The sequence below is a fragment of the Anolis carolinensis genome, chromosome 3 (assembly GCF_035594765.1).
Source record: "Anolis carolinensis isolate JA03-04 chromosome 3, rAnoCar3.1.pri, whole genome shotgun sequence".
Lineage (NCBI taxonomy): Eukaryota > Metazoa > Chordata > Lepidosauria > Squamata > Dactyloidae > Anolis > Anolis carolinensis.
In genome coordinates, this window is record NC_085843.1 from 210,372,166 (window position 1) to 210,392,776 (window position 20,611).

Below are 20,611 nucleotides of genomic sequence, written 5' to 3' on the forward strand. Positions count from 1 at the left end.
ATTAATGTTAGACTAGGACTACAGAAAGCCCTAAATTTTCCTTTAAAAACTAGTGGGTGACTCTGAGCAAGCTACACTTTTCAAACAGCAACAGAAGGCAATGCAAACCTCCTCGGAACATATGTATATCATTGCATAATAGTAGCACTTTTCTTCTTTTTGCAGTAAAAAAGGGGATGTGACAATTACATAGTGAAAAAAATCCCAGCTATGGGCCACCACTCAGCTGAGAGTCAAGTCAAGACCCATAGCTGGAAAGGGGGCTGGGGCATGGGAGAGTGAAGCTTTACTCTCTGCACACCTACTCGTTTGGTGCTATGGGACTTGACTCAGCCATGCAATGTCATGAGAGAGTGAATCCACTTCCCTCCATCCCTGCCTCTTCTCTTTGGTGCTAGAGAGTTTGACTTAGTTGCCAGCTAAGTAAAGCTCTGTAGCACCAAAGTCACACCTAAGTGAGTGAACTAAGAATGAGACTATTGTGCAGGGAATTCAAAAATACCAATTTTGCCACCTCAAAAATGGAGGTGCAACTATTATGTGATGATGCCTATTATGTGATGAAATATGGTATTTTGCCAAGAAAACCCCTGGATATTAATTGTTGAACGCATATAGCAGCAATTCCAATATATGTAGGGCAGGATTCCATTCATAACATAATATTTGAAAACTCGGTATACCTGACACCAATGAAGAACATGTTGTACCGAGGTTCCAGCGGGACTATGTGCTGTATATATATCAAGTTGGCTCTGAAAGAAAGCATTAAATAATCATTATGTCTTAAGGAATAGCTTATATGGTTAAAGATATTGCCACAATATGGAAGACTAGGGATTGGGCCCTAAAGTGGAGATGGTATTCTTTCATTGATTTAGTTAGAACCCAGTTTACCTTGGAGAATTGGCACTCTGGAAGTAAATTGAAGAAGTGAGGCTCCAGAACAGGTGTTTTGGCCTACAACTCCCAGAAATCTCAGCCAATTTACCAGCTGTTGGGATTTCTGGGAGTTGCAGGCCAAAACATCTGGGGACCCACAGGTTGAGAACCACTGCTCTAGAAGGAGGTAGTCCAATGAAAACTAAGTTTCTAGTTTCTTTGATTAGTCAAAATAAAAGTGAGGTGCATTCAGTTAACAGTGTACAACTGTACTGTTGAAATTCCTAAGTAAATGATGGTATTGTGTATTATCTTCTAGGCTGATACCATGAGATGTTAAGATCTTTAGCCTGTGAATCCAAGAATTTAATTCCTTGGATCTGTTACAGCCACAGTATTTGAAATAAAAGGTATCTTAATATTAAATCAAAAGCAAATCAGAAGAGTTATGATGTTCCAAGTTAAAATATCATAGAGTTAATCTACAGTGTATACTGATTGCAGTTTTACATTACTTTTATTACCATGGTTCATTACATAATCATGGGAGTTATAGTTTGGTGGAACACCTGCATAATGGGTCAGAAAAGGCTAAAGACCTTGTAAAGCTACAACTCATATGATTGCATAGTATTGGCCATGATAATTAAAGTGGTGTCTGGCTACATTAATTCTACTGCATTGGCACATCCCTAGCCACTAATTGCTCAATCTTTCCTGATTAGGATTGGAAACTCTGCATTCTGAAAAAAGTACACATGTCTGTTGTTTTTTTAACTGAAGATGGCACTCTATATACTTAGATTGAAAGCAAGTAATAGAATAGCATGACCGGTAGATGGCGGTTTACCTAATATAATTCTATCTATCTGTATGATGTAAGTCAATGCTTCTTAAAACTTTTCCACTCACCACCTCTTTCAGTCCAATAACTGTTAGGTGAACCAAGGAATACAGGTATATAAATAAGTATATAAATCAAACATTTATTGATAACAAATCAGTATTTATAAGGCTTACTAAATAGGATGATTCTTTCTTTTTGTAAAGCACACCTCAAATGTCTATATATAGTATATATATACTACATATACTAGAATATAAGATGAGTTTTTCAGCCCTTTTGGGGGCTGAAAAAGCCCCGCTCGACATATTCGTCGTCCTCCTCTGCTGTGTCCTCCACTGACTGCGGAGGTCTGTGCTCGCAGTGAGATCTCTGTTTGCTGTGGCCTGCCTGGATGCCTACTTGACTTCTGGGGCCAGGAGGTGCTTTTATTGTGCTTTTGCTGCATGAAGGCAAAAAAGGGTTGGACTAGATGACCCAAGGGGTTTCTTCCAACTCTGTTGTTGTTGTTGTTGTTGTTGTTGTTGTTGTTGTTGTTATTGTTGTTGTTAAGGTTGGATGGCCATCTGTCAGGGGTGCTTTGATTGTGCTTTTGTGGCATGAAGGTAAAAGGGGGTTGGACTAGACGGCACAAGGGGTCTTTTCCAACATCGTTGTTGTTGTTATTATTACTATTATTATTGAGGCTGGATGGCCATCTGTCAGGGGTGCTTTCATTGTGCTTTTATTACATGATGGCAGAAGGGGGTTGGACTAGATGGTCCAAGAGGCCTCTTCCAACTCTTGTTGTTGTTGTTATTGTTGTTGATATTGAGGTTGGATGGCCATCTGTCTGGGTGCTTTGATTGTGCTTTCCCTGCATGAAGGCAGAATGAAGGGGTTGGACTAGATGACCTGTAGAAGTCCCTTCCAACTCTAGGATTCTATAAAAGGAGTTTTAGTTGACCACCAGCTGAACATGAGCCAACAGTGTGATTCTGCAAATGAAAAGTCCAATGCTGTTCTAGGAGAAGCCTAAGAGAAGGCAAAAGGGAACTGATACGACACTTTACCTTGGCTGATTTTTAATTGCTTTTAATGATAATTATTTAATGCAACTGTCTATTTAACTGTCAGACCCCTGGCTGCTGGGCACCAATAACCGTACACGGAGGCCAATCTCTATCTAATATCTTTATTAAGGAAATATATAAAAGCAATAAAACAAGTGAAGAATATAGTTCAGAAACAGACCTTTCAAAAGAGGTCAAATATAGTCCAAAAATGTATTGTCCATAAAATGATATTAGAGTTCAAAGTTTTAATCCACTTGACCGAAACACACACTTTTGCCAAGCAATAGTGTGGGGAAATGACAGAGTCTTAGAGTCCAATGAAGCTTGACAACAAGGCTGGAAATAAACTTGGTTCTTGGCTAGGTCCGTGACTGGAAACAAGGCAAAACATGAAGCGTGGAGCAGGGTCCGTGGTTAAACAGCAAGGCAAGGCAAGGGCTTGAAACTTGATCCGGGAAGCAAGGAACTGGGGTTACGAAGTCCACACACGATCTCTCTCCTGAAGCTGATCAATTGACTCCGCAAAGAATCTCTCGCGCCAAACACCTATATTGGGTCTCGTTTTCCCGCCAACAAATCTCTTTCCCTAGAGAACAAGAAGCGAAACCCAACTCTGTCCAGATGCAAGACTCCTTAGAATTTCCCAAGGGAAGCAGGCCTAATCAGTCTGTTGTTTGGCTGCAATCCGTAAACTCCTCCGTTGGGCCTCTCTAACTCCCCTGTCTCTAGAATAAGATTCCTTCCTGGGAAACGGAGGGGAGTCCTGTCCAAGGCCTGTTTTACTGAATTCTTGAGGGCAAACATCAACATCCGGCAGGTGAAGAGACTCCAGCTCTTGTTGAACCGGCGAAAACCCCATGTTTTCATCTTCATCTGCCACAATAGTACTAGGAACAGGACTACAGGGCCCATGAGGCATCACACTAACTTATTGTACAATGTTTAGTATTGTCTTTTATTTAAATTTTTATGGTTTTTGGTGATGAAGGCATTGAATGTTTGCCTTTTACTATGTTGGAAGCCACCCTGAGTCCCCATGGAGATTGGGTGGGGTACAAATACATCATCATCATCATCATCATTACTATTAAGTTACTGTTGATACCATATTTTTGTTGACCCTCCTTTTTCAATTACAGAGATAGTTTACTGGTTTTCTTTGAAATATGATAAATACGGTTTAACCCACTGATGGCTCATTTAATGTAATTTTATTGATAACTCTTTTTACTTCTGAAATTTTCCAGAATCTGCTGCATTTCCCACCCATAGCTTATATTTGAGTCAATAAGTTTTCTCAGTTTTTAATGGTAAAATTAGTTACCTCGGCTTATATTTGGGTCAGTTTATACTCGAGTATATATGGTACCTTTTCATGACTGTTGGTACAAACTTTTTGAGGAAAAGTGAGTAAGGAAACAAATAATATGATCATTAAAAAGGTTAGGACTATTTGGTGACAAAAACAGTAAAGAAGATGTAGAAATATGTCAATACAGTTTTATTGCAATGAGAATATTAATTGCAAAATTTTGGAAAGGAGAAAAAGGACTATTGCTAAAGGATTGGAGAGAAAAAGTATTAGAGTATATTCAAGTTGCCAAGCTATCCAGTGCTATACGAGGAGGAAGCAATGAAATGGAGGCTTGCATTTGAATATCTAGAAAAGAAGACAAAAATAGATTTCAAAATAGTCACAAGGAGAACTTATTAATGTAGGATAAGGGTAGGGTTGTTTTTTTTTTTTTGAGACACTAGTTTCTTACTCGGTGGTGCCGGAAGTCTGGGGTGGTGGTTTGGTAGTGGGGGGAGGGTTGGGGGTTCAGAGGAATGGCATACTTGTAATATGTGTGATTGATTGTCTATAAATGTTTTTTCTTTCTTATATTCTGTATGCCATTAATCCACTTAATTACAAACTCAATGTTTTCTTAAATTTTACCAAGGTGCACAACAGCAAAGAAAATATTACCTATCTTCTAATTTCATTCTAAACCTATTGAACCTAAACACAAGCCTCCTTCAATTTTCTCTTAAATGTCAGATAAAGAAGATTCTCACTCACCATGTTTAAATTTGGGGCGTTATATCCTGCCACAAAAAATAGAACGCTGGCACATAATCGAGGGTGATAAACACAGAGTGTTGTGAATGGTTTTCTTAAGAACGTAGGATACTGAAAAAATCCTTTGTTCCCAAATATCATCTGAAATACATAGCAAAGGATAAGAATGTGAATTTTTGGAAGTGTAGTTCTCACAGAATTTCTGACCATCATGTGTACTCCATTTCATTTCTGAACCTGATTGTGAGAAACATTCTAACCCTCAACAGCTGTATATTCATGACAATGGGGATATATATATATATAATTTTTCTAAATTAAACATTTTGTCAAATTTTACTTTTCACAAGAGAATATCTGTATGCAAACAAAGAAACGATACCTTGCATTTTAAATAGTCATGTTATCTGGAAAGAGTGAGGGGTTTTTTGTCATGGAAAAATGCATTTTCCATGCAAAACATTCAGATCTTTAGCACCAAAACATGACTACCTGGAAATAATATTGTGTTGGTGAAAAGCAATTGGCTAGCAAATTTGTGTATCATTCCAGACCTAGGCAACAACATGAACACAGAGTTGTGCTGGCTTCCATATAAGCTTATTTTCATATATTTCTAATTGTATGTTATTTTAAGCTGTTTTGAGTTTGGGAGCAACATTTAAATAAACACTGTGGATTTTGAATGTAGCATTCAATGGTCATAGAAGGAAAGCCCCAGAAAAACTTACGTGAAATGTTGTTTCAGAAAACCGTGCCAATATTGTGACAGGAGTTGTAGCAAATGAGACTATGATTGGAGGTGCCAAGGCAAAAAATACCTTGACTTTTTCAGCCAATTTTGGCCAAGTAGAGAATGCGATGAATCCTGAGAAAATCAAAGACACACTAAGGAAAGAAATGAACAGTTTCCTCAAAAAGTATATTGAAATTCTCCCACTGATTAGCCTGAAAAAAAGAGAGAACTGTTGGGATCACATTAGTAGAGAACACTAAGTGACAATGAATTACGTCTAGGTCCTATTTTCGGTAGTCTGTCCTTTTGGGGTGGGTTGGAAATCTAAATCAAGTAAATGGCCACGCTTGGGAGTGATTGTAACCTGTATGAAGGGATTTCCAAGCAAAAAGTAGACTATTTTAAAAAATGTATTGTATATGCTCCCCAACCTTCTCCCAGTTTGGGACTAAAGGTAATCTGGAAAAGCTAAAACAGAGACTCCTAACAATAACATCATACAAAAAGATAAGTTAAAAATTGAATTAAAAAGCAGCTGAAAGTATAAAGAGAGATTGCTTACCTAACTGTATTTCTTTGAGTGGACATCTGTGAATTCACAGAATTGGGTAATCTGTACCTGCACAGAGGACTGTTCGGAACATTCTTGAATTACTAGGCAGAAAAGTTTTGGTGATAACCCCACCCACTATCCTGAGGCCCGGTCCCTGCCTAAATCCCTCAGTTCCTAGGCTGCAGCTGCATGACCCCTGAGGTGTCATGGGCCCTGTGTAGGGGGGATGAGCAGCATTGTGTGAATTGGTGTACGGCAGACCATTATGTTCGAAGGTCCTAGAACCCAATGTTTCATGCTTTTAGATGTAAGGCCTCGACATCACAGTGATAGATCTGTCTGCCCGACATTGAGAGAAACTCTGCAAGGGGAACAAAATGCTGATATCTGCATTGAGATATCAGAAGTAGCTGACCAAACGAATGTAGCTTTCGCCACCATGGGATGATCAGGATGCACCAAGAGCCATTGCTCTGGAGCTTTTTAGAAGAAATGGAATCAGAGGGAAAGGCAAAAATAGATGGTGTTTCCACTACAAGAGGAAGGCATCACCCAGGCACCTCTCAGATGGATTCAGAATGGCCCTGGCACAAAACCACTGGCATTGGGCATTGGTGGACATCATAAAAAGATTGATCTCTGGGTGGCCCCTTGAAGATGTAGAGTAGAGAAGGTCAGTGGAGTCACCACTTGTGGCATGCAAATGGAGTTCTGCTCCAGGTTTATACTAGGAAGATGAATGGCAATTGGGAAGATGTTTCTTCGAGTGCACCACTCTCAAAGCTCCTAGGTTAGCTGAAGCAGGGAACGAGAACGGGTTCCCCCTTGCTTGTTCATGTAGAACATAGTGGTAGCTGGACCTGGAGGTGTGTTAGGAGTAGAGCATTGTGGTAGAAGGCGGACAATGGATTTTGACCTCATCGTCCAGACAATTGAAGAAGGGGGCAATAGAGTCCCACAGACGCCTTTGGTAGTTTGCCATTCAGGCGCCATAAGTTGAGATGCTGGCCAACAATGTAGCACCTGAGTAGAGCTTCCTCCCAGTAGCATTGATCTTTTTGCTTCTCTGCTGGAACATAATGGAGACATTGACTTGAATAAGACTATGCCTCATCCACAATTATGTTCAGCTTTGGAAGATGAGAGACTCAAGACAAACTGGAGTCTTCAACTCGATAGCAAGTCACTACTTTTCTTGAAGTGGGTGGCACAAACAAGGGGTTAGGCAAGGATGCCTTCATCACCTGCAGCAAGTCAGACCAGGATGCCTCCATCACCTGAAGCATGTAAGATGTAAAAGGCAAGCAGAAAACGGAGAATCAATGATCAAGACCCTTAGTTCTGGCAAACAATAAGGAAAGCAGTAGTTCAAAGATGCATAGGAGTCAACCTCAAACCACGAAGGCAAGTGGGGTTCATAGTCTCCATCAGCAAAGTCCCATCTATGAAATCATCCAATCTTGCCGCAGAGTCATGCTTGCTGGAGGCATGCAGTAATGCCCATTGCGTTGGGGGTCTTGGGAGTATATGGTCCCAGCCACCCTTTTCATGGTGTCAAGTGACTAACAGAGATGTTGGTGGTGTGGTGGCACAAGGGGGGGAGGTGTATGCTCTAACAGGCCAGTCTTCTGAAATAGCATGCAACCTCTGGTGGGATGGAGACCTGGCTGGTACTGGCTCAGTCTCATAGTCAGCAGGAGGGGTAGGTGGTGGGGCCTTGGCAACTTCTGTGGGGTGCTGAGCTTCTTCACTCTCAGTGTGGCTTGACGATATCATTCCTTCCTTCCATGGGTAAGTGCAACAGGTTATTCAGGAGTTGCCCTCTGAGCCTCTCGTAATTCAGTAGTTAGGACTCGTAGTTCACTATGAGACACCTGAGGTTCACCTTTTTATACATTTTTTTGGTCCTTTTCTATCTAGCCTCTTCAGCGTTGTAGGCCTTCTCTGGTGTTGGGGGCTTATCAGGCAAAGGAATGGGCTCCTTGAACTTAGTTTTCTTCAAATTAAAGGCAGCCTCCTCCTTGGCCTAATGTTTCACAGTGGCCTTCATCAAAGGAGGGATGGGTTTCCTTGAAGCAGAAGTGGGGGCAAACTTTGATGCTCCTGCATCCAACTGCTTTGACCAACTGAGGGATCTTGAGGCAGAAGCCTTGGACGAAGCCAATAGGGCTTGCTGGTACAGGGAAGAGCTAAGCCTGGCTTTCCAGTACTTCCTTGACTGAGGCATAAAAGGATAGCAATGAATACATGACCAAACTGAATGGTCCTCTCACAAAAAGGGAAGGCACTTAGAATTTCTTTCCGTGTTGGGAGGTTTCCCCACACACTACACACACCATTTGAAGTGGATCATAGCCATCTTGGACTTGGCCTCAAGCACTGTATTCACAGAGTGAGATGAACTGAAATTAGGAGTCTCAGCAACACAAAGCTGGAATGGAACATGTTCCCTTAGAAATAACACAGTAGTTAAGTTTGCCAGAGAAGCAAGAAAAAGTCCCAAAAACTAATGAGGCTGAGCGAAAATTCCTGAAACCCGCAGCTGCATGGACAAAAGGGTTTCGATGGCCTTATATAGCCTTGGGATGGTGGGTGGGGTTACCGCCCAAACCTTTTTGCCTTGTGATTCTAGAAGGTTCCGAACAGTGCTCTGCACAGGCATAGATTAACCTATTGTGTAATTCACAAAGACCATGAAGAAGAACCACATTAATTTGTGGATTAAATTCTTTGAGTATTTTGAGTACTAGCTACTCAAAGAATACACTTTTGATGAGAAAGATGGCAGTAGAACCAGAGGTTAGGATGTGGCAAAAGCAGATGAAGAGGAGATAGGAGAAGGCAGTTTGCTAGACATAAGACACAAAAACAAGGAATTGAATGAGAGAACATGTAGATTTGTCCCATCTCACCCACCTTCCTCCCAAAAAGCAGAAGCTTTGGCAAAGTACTATGGATTATAAACATTTCAGAGTCAGTATAGCAGTTTATATGGATATAAATTGATTGGCTGAAGCACCTAATGAAGCTTGAACTGTCAAGACTGTAAAGGTGCTTGGGGTATAAATTAGTGAGGCAATTGTACTACCAATCAGTCATGAAGGATCTACAGATATGGCATAGCTCTCCTCTGAAATCTGGAACATCCAGGAAATAACACATGCCTACTTCTCCCCAGAAGGAATTCCTGAGCACATTAATTTGTTATTGTGTTTTGCCATCAAAACCAACAAAGAAGGGATTTAGACAATTACACAGGAATGGGCCTACCTCTATGCAAAGGTTATGGGCAAATGCCATGTAGTGATAGAGATAAAAGCAGTCACTGATCTAATGGTGAAAGGCTGGCAAAGTGAGATTTTGATTTTTAGGAACACTCAAAGATTTATCCCCATCATGAGAATTTAAGGGGAAAAAAGTAGAATTAAAGAATCAGAGAGATGGAAGAAATCCCACAGGCCATCCAATCCAACCCCTTGCCATGCAGGAAAATCATTATTAAACCTTCATCTAAGACACTAATAAAGATGTTGAACAGCACAGGCCCCAGGACATACTAGAGATGCTAACGTTTCCAAGTTTCTTTGCTTCTTCAGAAATCACAGTTGAAAATAGTCAGAAAAAGAATAACATGCCTGCTGTTGAGCCTTCAGAATGTCCTATGAAATATAGTTGTTCTTGGGCAGTTTTCTTCAGGATGAAGTTGATGACAGCAGGAATGTCATAGTATCCCATCTCATGAAAACTAGATAAAGAAATACACATAGGAATGTACAGGCAGTCCCCAACTTATGAACAAGATAGGTTCTGTAGGTTTGTTTTTAAACCGAATTTGTTTGTAAGTTGGAACAGGTACATTTTTAGGTGTAAGACCAGTCATATGTCTCTCTGTGTGTATGTGAATATATATATATATATATATATATATATATATATATATATATATATATATGGGTTGTGCATAATTCATAATAAAAATCATAATTCTATCAGATTCATAAAATTTTGGCATACAAAGGTGAGTTCCAAGGCATGCAGGAAAGGTGAGGGGGGGAATTTAGAATTTGAATTACTTACCAATTTCTTCAGAAATGATCCGTAACATTTGGATGTCTCCCAAAGTCAGTCTAATTTTCACTATAACCATTAAGTGACTTTGGTAAAGCCAAGGTAACTTAAAGTGCATTTAAAATCTTCTTTTGGGCACATTTTTGCTGCCATCGCTAGCATAACTAATCACAGCCATCTTAACTGTAATTTGGGAAGGCTATGCTCCCAATTGTAGAAACTGCAAAAGGCTCTGCCATAAACTACATTTCCCGGAATGCAAAGCTGCTCGGTAGCCAAATGACTCTAATAGTTTGCTGTAGCAGTCGCCCTTTATAGGTAGTCTAAATATAAAATAAATAAACTGATTGAATCTGCAAAGAGGTCTAAAGTAAGCAAGCATTTGCAAAGCCAAGCGAACATAAACTGCTTTAAAAAAAAACCAATACTTTTACTTTGGCCTGACTGCCATGAGGTCATTGTGGGGAGTAGCTTTTTTTGGGGGGGGGATAACTGATTTGTTCTAAGCCAACCTCTGTGATGGGCTGTAAAAAAAGTAATGACCTATGTGGATGTGTCTTGGGGGTTCCCTCCAATTTAACAGAAGAAGAAAATGGATGTCAGGAGAGTTTGGATGGTGCCTTTCTGCCCGGAAGTAGGGGTCAGTCAAGATGTCTCATGATGATGTCGCTACTATGTTCCTGGGTTATAAATGTCATTTCCTAATTGGTTCTGTCATGAAAACATGGCAAATATTTAAACACTGTAAAAACTTTGCACAAGGTACATCGTCCTATAGATAGCACATTTTGCTTTGTTGAATCTCCACCAATTTAACATAGTTTCTGCCACAAAAACAAAGTTTCCAGAGTAGAACAACTTCTTTCAAAGTAAAGACCACACAATTCAGAAAGAACTTTAGAAATGAAATGCTAGCACCTCCTACTTTTGATAGATAGATAGATTGATTGATTGATTGATAGATATAAAAGCTTTGGATTGCATAGGAAAGGGTGAACATCCCTGTAGTGATTTTTTTTTTGCTGTCCGTGCCTCTATTCAGAAGATTTCACCTCACTTTCTGTCCTTGTGAAAACTGGATTTGAAAAATTTAGCCTATTGTAGATACAACGATTTGTGATAAAGCTCCAGTTGAGACACCTTTTCTTGTGATGACTCCTTCAAGAATGAATTTCCTTTTTGAGAAATAGATTTCTCTCACTTCCCGTTGCCTCCCCCCCATTCTTAAGTATGAGTCATTTGTAAGTCAGATGTTCGTAACTTGGGGACTGCCTGTATACACAAATGTTAATGGTGTCTTTGTTTACCTCATCACACAAGGGGGCTTTGGCCCCTTACTCCTCTTTGGCCATAGATCCTGCCAAGCCAAAGTGGCGAGGAAGCGTCTCAAGATGCTTCCTTGCCAAACATGGTAAGGGAAATTGACTTTTGGATAGCGCCAGTGGAGTTACCCACTGTTTTTGGCCTTTCCTCATCTGATGAGGGAAATAGCAATGCTGCAATGCGCATTGCTACAGTTTCCCCTGTATGATGGGTAAGCGACAGGACACCAATGCGCATTACCATTATGCTCCCATGTGAAGAGGGAAGGAGAAAGGGTGTGCAGGCTGTCACAAGGCACCACATGTGCCTTCCATTTTGCCTGTGATTGCTAGAGAAATAGAACAAAACAGGGGGGGATCAGTATGATGAGAGTCAGAGAGATTAACTGCATAGGCTGTTGCCATGCCCTTTCCCTTGCACTCATCAGTGCAGGCAAAAGAGATAGATTGTGCCCATGTTGTTGCTTTCACTACTCTCCCAATTTCTGGTAATTCAGAAGCATCTGCTGATGTCAGCATGATGTACCCACAATTGTGTTCTGAGCTCCTGGCACATGCCAGAACTGTTGCTAATGCTAAAAACACATTTGATGAGACTTGACAGATTCACCCATGCTGAATCATTTCAGTGACGAAGTGGAATAGTTATTCCTCACTACTTTACTTTCACTGCATTTTCTCCTTAATAGTAATTAACATTCAAAATTATATTCTTGCTATAGGAAGGAAAGCCTAGCAGGAGGGGATCATGGCAAAGTGGTTTATAATTACAGTGATGGCATTCTCAAGCCTTTGAGAAAAACTATAGAGTCTAGCTTTAGTTGGGAGCTATTTGTATACCTTCTGTTAAGATCAAGACCCTTAACCAGAGGCGGTCCAACCATAAGGCGAAATAGGCATTTGCCTGTGGCGCCATCGTCCCGGGGGCACCATCGTCCTGGGAGGAGGGCACCACTCTCCACCTCCTTCTCTTTCGGGCCTTCCAGCGGCCGCGCTGGGCCTTCCGGCCAGCGCAGACCCACCTTCGCACCACGGGAGCCCACCTTTGGGGCCTTCAGAGATTGTGAGGTCTGTAGGAACTTGGAAGCTAGGTAAGTGGGGTTTATATATCTGTAGAAGGTCCAGGGTGGGAGAAAGAACTTTTCTTTGAAGCAGGTGTGAATGTTGTAATTAATCACCTTGATTAGCATTTAATGGCCCTGTGGCTTCAAGGCCTGGCTTCTTCTCGCCTGGGAGAATCTTTTTTTGGGAGGAGTTAGCTGACCCTGATTGTTTGCTGTCTGGATTTCTTCTGTTTTCAGAGTGTTGTTCTTTATTTATTGTCCTGATTTTAGAGGGGTTTTTTTAATACTGAGGGCTATCTGGGTTATCTAAGTCCACACTGCCCTATATCCCTGTTCAATGTTTAGTGCTAAATTTGCAAATATAGTAATTCCTACATAACATTACCATGTATTGAACTGCTTTTTCTATTGATTTGTTGTAAAACATGATGTTTTGGTGCTTAATTTTTAAAATCATAATGTAATTTGATGTTTTATAGGCTTTTCCTTTATACTTCCTTATTATCCAACATTTTCGCTTATCCAACGCTTTTATTTTTCAGTGATTGGTTTGGGGGGGCGCCAAAATTCTGTTCGCCTACACTTGAAAAATACCTAGGACCGGCTCTGCCCTTAACATACACACACACTTTATGAAAGGTGAAAAGATAACCAAAATGAGTTTACTGAAAACAAGATGAATAAAAGGTTAACTCCACCCAGGACTATTATAAAATAGTGTAAAGGTCTTCTGCCTCTGATGCAAAACAATGCTTTACAGACTGGTGCTTACAAGCTGTCTCAATCTGTTACTTTGTGAAGCTTAGGCCACATCATGAGGAGACAGGAAAGCTTGGAAAAGATCACGATGCTGGAGAAAATGGAAGAAAAAAGGAAGAGAGGCCGACCAAGGGCAAGATGGATGGACGGTATCCTTGAAGTGACTGGCTTGACCTTGAAGGAACTGGGGGCAGTGACGGCCGACAGGGAGCTCTGGCGTGGACTGGTCCATGAGGTCACGAAGAGTCGGAGACGACTAAACGACTGAGCAGCAGTAAGCTGATCAAAAGCTTCTGTTGTCTCTGGCACTGGTGGTATATGAATACTGCTGAATGCAGTGTTTAGTGCTAAGGATGCCTGTTTTGGATTGCCTTGGGTTTAGGCTTTACCAGACAATGCCCAAGCCTTTAAACACAGTAGACCTCTTGCAGAAAGAAAAGGAGTCTAGCAAGAGAGCACTGTGCAGGCAAATGGAATAGATCAACTAAGGCTGGCCTCTAGGGGTTTTTTATGCTCCACCCAAAACTAATACAAATTGAGGTATCTACATTATTGGGAAAACCTATAAATAGGGGGAAATAAAACAAAGCAGAGGAAAAGGCAGAGCCAAGACTTCACAATTAGACTGATCTAATGAAGGGAATCACAGCCTTGCAAGAGGGAATCATGGCGAAGTGGTCTATAATTACACTGGTCTAATGAATGGAAGCATAGCCTTGCAAGAGGGGATCATGGAGAAGTGGTCTATAATTAATTACACTGGTCTGATGAATGGAAGCACAACCTAGCAGGAGGGGATCATGGCAAAGTGGTTTATAATTACATTGGTCTAATGAAGGGAAGTACAATCTTGCAAGAGGGGATCATGGAAAAAGTGATTTATAATTCCATTGGTCTAATGAAGGGAATCATAGCCCAGCAGGAGAGGCTCATGGCAAAGTGATTTATACGAAGGAAGGAAGGAAGGAAGGAAGGAAGGAAGGAAGGAAGGAAGGAAGGAAGGAAGGAAGGAAGGAAGGAAGGAAGGAAGGGGAAAGACCTAAAGAGGTTTAAAATTCTCCCGCTTCCTCCCCTCTTCTGCAGTTGGGATGGGGTATATAGTAATTTTGGCTTTCAATATTGAAGTCTATCCTAATTAAAAAAAAAATAAGTAATACGGAAAGGGTAGAGAAAAGGATTCTCCATGTGATGGTTTGAATGTAGGCAACATTGGGGGGGAAACCGAAGAGGGAAACATGTGTGATGGGAAAACAAAACTTGAAACGGGACGATAGGGGATCAAAAGGTAGAATTCCCTTTGCTAGACTGATGGTCCACCACACTTCACAAAGTCCATGTGATGAGGTCCTTAGACACATTAAGCAACCCCTTTCACCAATGTGATGGTGGACATTATGAATATCCTTACCTAAATTCCCAGAACTTCTGTTCCTTGGGATTCAGGTTATTATGGTTTAAAGAATAGGTGTTTCCTCTACTATTCCCAAGCCAGACATCATAGCCGGCATCTGCTAAGATGAAACCCAAACTATTTTGAGGTGGGTTTGAAACCCAATGAGAAGCATCTCCAAGCACAGCATGTAGTAAAAATATGGTAGGCCGTGAACCTGCAAAAAACAACAACAGCAACAAAGGAGAGATGTTTTTATTGCATTGTTATGTTCTCCATAACAGAGCTCCAGTTTTCAGTGTGGTCAGGACACAATTCACTTACCAAAGCTTTAGCCAAAATTAATATGTTTAAAATTATGTGTTCTAGATTTGCCAATGAAACTTCATATTAAACACTAAATCACACTGTTCAGGTAGTGTTACTTTAATGTGCCTTGCATTTTTCCTCTGCTCATCTTGAAAACAGGACGCTAAGCTTGTTCTTGAACTTCCAAGACAAGATTATTTTTGTTTTGAATGTGAACTTGGCTGCCTCCCTACTCTCCTGCCATCCTCTAAAGACATTTTAATTCAAAAAAGCTCTGGATCATCAATTAGCTATGAAGAAGGTTTTTATTTTTTTTAACTAGAACATGCACACTGCACATTTATTCTTATTGTTATGCTTTTATTTAGCTTTAAATCAGTGGTGCTTTCACAGAATAAATCTTTTTTTTTTAAAAAAAAAAGTTCATTATCATTGATTCTCTGCCAATGTTTTGTTTTTGTCTATGTTATGAAACTGCTCAAGTCCCATGTCATTAAATACTAAATAAAAATAAAATAAACGCATAATTAAATAAATGTGAAATTGTTGTATGTTCAAAAATATTGCATTGGGGATCTGACAGCTTCTGCCTTGGTGCAGAACTTTCTGTAAGATTGCCATCAGCAGATTGTCAATTCATTAACTGAGCATTTGACATTGTTCAAGTTAGATTTTCCTCAAACCAATAACCCAACATGGATTCAGTAACATTTCACTTCCCTGAACACCTTGTCTATTGTGTCACACCAGTCCAGGAAAACAGGAAACATATCTTAATTCTTGATGGACATGTCACATATTCAGCAGCGGATCTTTAAGACTATTGTGCCCATTCAAAACTCTTAACACATCTTCCCTGAGGTTTGCCTCTGTGTCTTTTTCCTCACTTGGCTTCTTGCAAAGGAACAGTGACAAATATTCACTGTCAACAATGCATAGATGTTCAAGCAAATGAATTACAATATAAAAGACTAGCAAGTCAAGGTTGGGCGGGAGAGAATTGGGCATTTCTTTGTTTCTATAGCATTATCTTTGTTTGTACCATTATGTCTTCCATGAGGTATTCGGATGACTGTAAGGATGTATCCATCTTCTGTCTCCACATGATGTTCTTCACTTGGGTATCCGTGATATTGGATAATCTCAGTCTGCAAATCACAGTAGGCTTGTTTATATGGATCCTTTCTATACCAAAAGGAAGCAATCATTTTGAGAGAAGATTGCAACAAGTGTTTATAGAAGCCTGAGAAAAATAGCACCATTCATATGGCACAAGTTGGATGAGTTACAAGGATTCCAATGCAAATAGCCACTAATATTTAGCAGAACTTAAGTGAGAACATGGTCATCTTCTTAAGAAATATATCATACATTCCAAGCTGTGTCAAGTCCCCCCCCCTCCCCCCCAAAAGCTCACTTTGTAATGGTGCCATCAAGGAATCACAAAGGTAGCTGATAGAGATGTGCAAAAAAGCAGATGAATTGGAATTCATAAGAAAATCAGAAGTTTTGTAGGTTGGAAGCCATTCCAAAGTGTTTGCATGGCCCACACCAAAAACTTAAGAGTAGAAACTGACCCCAAACTTTTTTGTTTTAGTTTTGTAAAGCTTGGAAGGCTTCCAAAGTCAGTTTCATTTAGTGCAAGGCAAGAAAGCAAGCTAAGCTAGTGAAAGGACGCATACGAAAATCTACTTGCTTCTTTTGGGAATCATAAACAACTTATACTTGTTCTGCATGGAAGATTTTTCTCACATAAAAATAAATAAATAAATAAATCTATGTATTTTAATAATTAAATAAAATGAAAAAGACTGTGACTGTGCTTTTTTGTATTCTTTTTCTTATGATTTTTTCAAAGAAAAACTTAAGTTTTTTTAATGTCCACATACATGTTGTTCTTATTCCATAATTAGAATTTAAAATGAAACAAATGAAATTTTTTGTTGTGTGTCATTTTAAAAAACATAGATTTTCAGACATATATTTTAAATTAGACAAATTAAAAAACTATAGACACTAAAATAAAAAAGCAGTACAGAAGAGTCAAATCCAAAAATGTATTTTGTATAATTAAAACAATTTATCTAACTGGACAAATGTAGTACAGTAATGCAACTAACAATAGAAAAATTGGCTGATATTTCAATTTTAATTTAGAAGACCCAGTAGCAACCCAGTGAGGGATAACAATGTAAATCATTGGCTGATCAAATGCATATTTTGTACTAGATATAAAGAATAAAGCAGTCTGGTGTGTGCAGTTTAGACAGATTATACTATATGATTCTGGCATCTCAAGGGAAGGCTGCTCACAATGACTGATATGGATGACTACTGCTCTTTATGACACCATCTAGCAAAAGGCCACTTGTCAAATCTGTATTTAACTTACAACATTTAAAAAGCACTCTGGATTCACAGTATATTTGATTTCAGGTTCTTCAGAAGTGTAGAATCCTCCTAAAGTGATAATTCTTTCCAACAAACATTGCTATAATGACAATCCACACCTTCATCCTGGATGAAATAATGCAGCTTTATAATGAAACATTTAAACAGAGATAGGAACAAAAGATGAAAAACATAGGTTAATTATGATTCTGTTGAAAATAGTGTTCACGTTTACATTGCATTACTACACCAAAAGAATTATAGTAATGAATGTCCTATCCTTGGTTATACTCCTCTCTTTTTTTGAGATTCAGGGAAGAGGGGGAAGCATCTGAAAATCCCAGTTGTAAAAGAGTTTCCCCAGATGATAGCCTCCAGATGTTTTAGCTACTGTTCCCATCAGCCAATTTTAATGGAAGAAGGTAGCTGCTGTCCAAAATATGGGAATGAGGTACCATATTGGGAAAGTCTATACCAGAGCTACCTCTGCTGATCTTAAAAGAGGTTTTTCTTCTAAAGCAGAAAATATATTTCTATCAAGAGAGAGTGCACTCACCTAAAGTATGGTTCTTGTTCCTTCAAACTGTTTTTCTCTCAGCTAAGAAAGAGACAATTTTTTTAATTTGAAGTTTCAGTTTTTAGATTAAATCAAATTTTCCAGAAGTTGGAGTTTTTAAGTTGATTGTATTCAAGGCTTTCCAGAAAGAAATGGAAACACAAACAATCTTCTTAGAAGCTTTTATAAGAGTAAGCCAAGTATTGCATAAAAAGTGACCAGTAGTAAAGATGTTGTAGGTGGAACTCTAATTACTCAAAGGGAAGGTAGGGTAATTATAGTAAACTGGCAAGTATCCAAATAATTTCACAACTACTCCTTTGTAGTCCAGACTGCATGTTTAGAGAATACCAGCCATATTTTCCTACTATTTCCATAGATAAATTCCTTTTAAAATTAAGATATATACTCTAATCAAGCATGAAGTTTAACACTGCCTGTATTGCTTGGCATTCTCTAAGAGGTTGCTTGGAGGGTGGGCTTTAATTCATGACTGAACTTCATATTTCTGGTGATATTATGCTGGAAATAACATCATGGAGGTTGCCCTCCAGAATGCTGCAAAGCCTGAAGGGGATAAATACAGCAGTTTAGATAGAAGAGCAATCCTAATACTCGGATGATAGAAGATAGCTTACTGGTTGATGTTAAGCATCAAACCCCTCCCCGGGTCAAAATTATCAATAAAATATAGTAGAAGCCACAGCAGGAAGAGCCTCAGAGAACGGTAGCCTGGTGTCCCACAAGAATCGATTTTGCAAACAATCAGAAATACAGAGGAGCCCTGCAGCAGCTACCAGCAACCTGGATACAATCTATCTTCCCCCTTTATTACAAAATCACCCCTTAATAAACATGCACTATGGTGTATTATCCTCTATATTTGACTCTTTGTATCTTTTGCCTCCTGTGTCTTTCTCTTTCCCTTTTGCCTCTTGCAGCTGGCTCCGGTAACCGACATGGCCCCATAGCCCCCACAGCCCTCAGAGCAGGGCTTCCTTCCTTCTTTCCCCCTCTAGATAACCTCCCTGCACCCCAACTAACCCCTTATGTGATGCTGTACATCAACAGTTCTTGGAAAAGGAAAAGTTCTGTCTTGTGGGTTTTGCAGGTAGCCGGGACTTGGAGCACGGGTTGCGGGGACTTCCTTTACCCCATATCAGGTCAGTGATATTTCTAGATACTGAAAAAGCATTTGACAATGTTTCTCGGCTGTTTATGTGGGCCATCATGAAAACATGAATTTTGGGCTAAATTTCCTAAGATGGGTTAAGCAGATTTTAACAAAGTGCCCAATTTCTGGATAATGGGGAACTGGCTAAGTCTGATAAATTACAGAAAGGGACTAGACAAGGTTGTCCTCTTTCCCCATTATTATTTTTACTGGTGGTAGAGGTTTTGAACAATGGCAGAAGAATGGGAGAAGTTATTAAAGGATTAAGGATAAAAGGCAAAAGTTATAAGTTGAAAGATTTTGCAGATGGACCAGTGATTTTCTTAGAGGATCCTCTGTACACAGGTGTGAGTTTGAACCCTATCTTGAATGAATATGGAAAGATGTCATGATAAAAAATTAACAAGGAGAAAACAACGACAAAGAATTTGATGAAAGCAGAACAAAAAAAATCCTATCTAATAAATTAGGTACCTTTCACGGTTGCTCAGAAATTTGGTCAGGGAGATTTCAGTCTCTTGTGTCAAGAATTTTTGATTCTTCAGCTCATTCTCAGGCAACAGGGGAAAATCAAAATACCAGTTCCTTTGAGAAATGGCCTTGGGAAAGCGAGGAGTTTTCAAGGGAAAGAAGATTGGATCTTAGAACACGGGGTGTGAAAAGCCAACAAATGAGATTCTCTCAGAGGCTCAGATATAAGGCTGCCCAGGGGTCTGGATGTGTGCAGCATGATGTCATAGGTGCTTTGGAGGGCTTAAATTAAGCAGTTTGCTTTCAGACTTTTCAGAAGAGACAACACTGTTAAAGGAGACTGGTTTCCTGTTTATGGTTCTAAGTTCTTGGTTCATGTATTGTTAAGATTTCTGTTTCATGTTCCTTTTTAAGCCTGTATGTATTTGGAGAATTTACTTTGGTAAAGTTCCTGTTTTAATGTTCATGGATATACCTTTGGATTAATTTTAGGATTTTGGATTCCTTGGTTTTGTGTTCTAACCTGGCCTTTTTGAATTACTGCGACTGATCTCTGACTTCTTTTGAGAATTGCATTTATATCTTTATTGGCTGTTTTGTATTTTGCCTTTTCTCTTTTTATATACTTTCTTTAATAAGCCTTTTTAATTGTAGTACTGGAATCTGGTGTGGTGTTGGGTGAAAGGGTATTCCAGTAGTGGAGTGCAATACCAGAATCTAGAACACTTTCATGTTCAGACATATCAGTTACAAATCCAAATAGATTTTTATCTTTCTTAAACTATTATGTAATTTGTCTGTAAGCAAAGCTCTGTATTGAGAAACCCTCTAGCAATAACTGCTCTCTCATCTTTAATCTATATTAGTCATTGTTCAACAACAGGAGGCCTTTATAGGTCAACCATTTCTCTTTTATTGAAATTTCCCTTCTAAACATAATGACCTCTTTGCATAAAATCTAGTCTTATAGTT

The 20,611-nt window shown here is 39.5% G+C and overlaps 1 protein-coding gene across 1 annotated transcript; it reads right to left on the reverse strand.

Annotated features, from left to right (window-relative positions):
- Positions 1 to 233: 233 nt before the first annotated feature.
- On the reverse strand, positions 234 to 18,955 carry LOC103282700 (lysosomal acid lipase/cholesteryl ester hydrolase). The gene is made up of 9 exons (XM_062976982.1): positions 18,899 to 18,955; positions 17,440 to 17,538; positions 16,090 to 16,195; positions 14,757 to 14,955; positions 9,771 to 9,880; positions 5,578 to 5,714; positions 4,847 to 4,987; positions 684 to 755; positions 234 to 251 (listed from the first exon to the last, which is right to left on the reverse strand). Exons 1-9 carry the CDS (start codon positions 18,953 to 18,955, stop codon positions 234 to 236), a joined length of 939 nt encoding a protein of 312 aa, XP_062833052.1.
- Between the last annotated feature and the right edge of the window lie 1,656 nt (positions 18,956 to 20,611).

Bases quoted from the DNA above. Each gene is read 5' to 3' on its own strand.
- LOC103282700 (XM_062976982.1), bottom strand. From the start codon at position 18,955: ATGTCGGTTACCGGAGCCAGCTGCAAGAGGCAAAAGGGAAAGAGAAAG. The intron at 4,988-5,577 runs GTAAGTTTTTCT...TATGTATTTCAG, and splicing joins TTTCTGAAACAACATTTCAC to ATGATATTTGGGAACAAAGG. The intron at 756-4,846 runs GTGAGTGAGAAT...GCTTTCTTTCAG, and splicing joins ACGCCCCAAATTTAAACATG to AGCCAACTTGATATATATAC.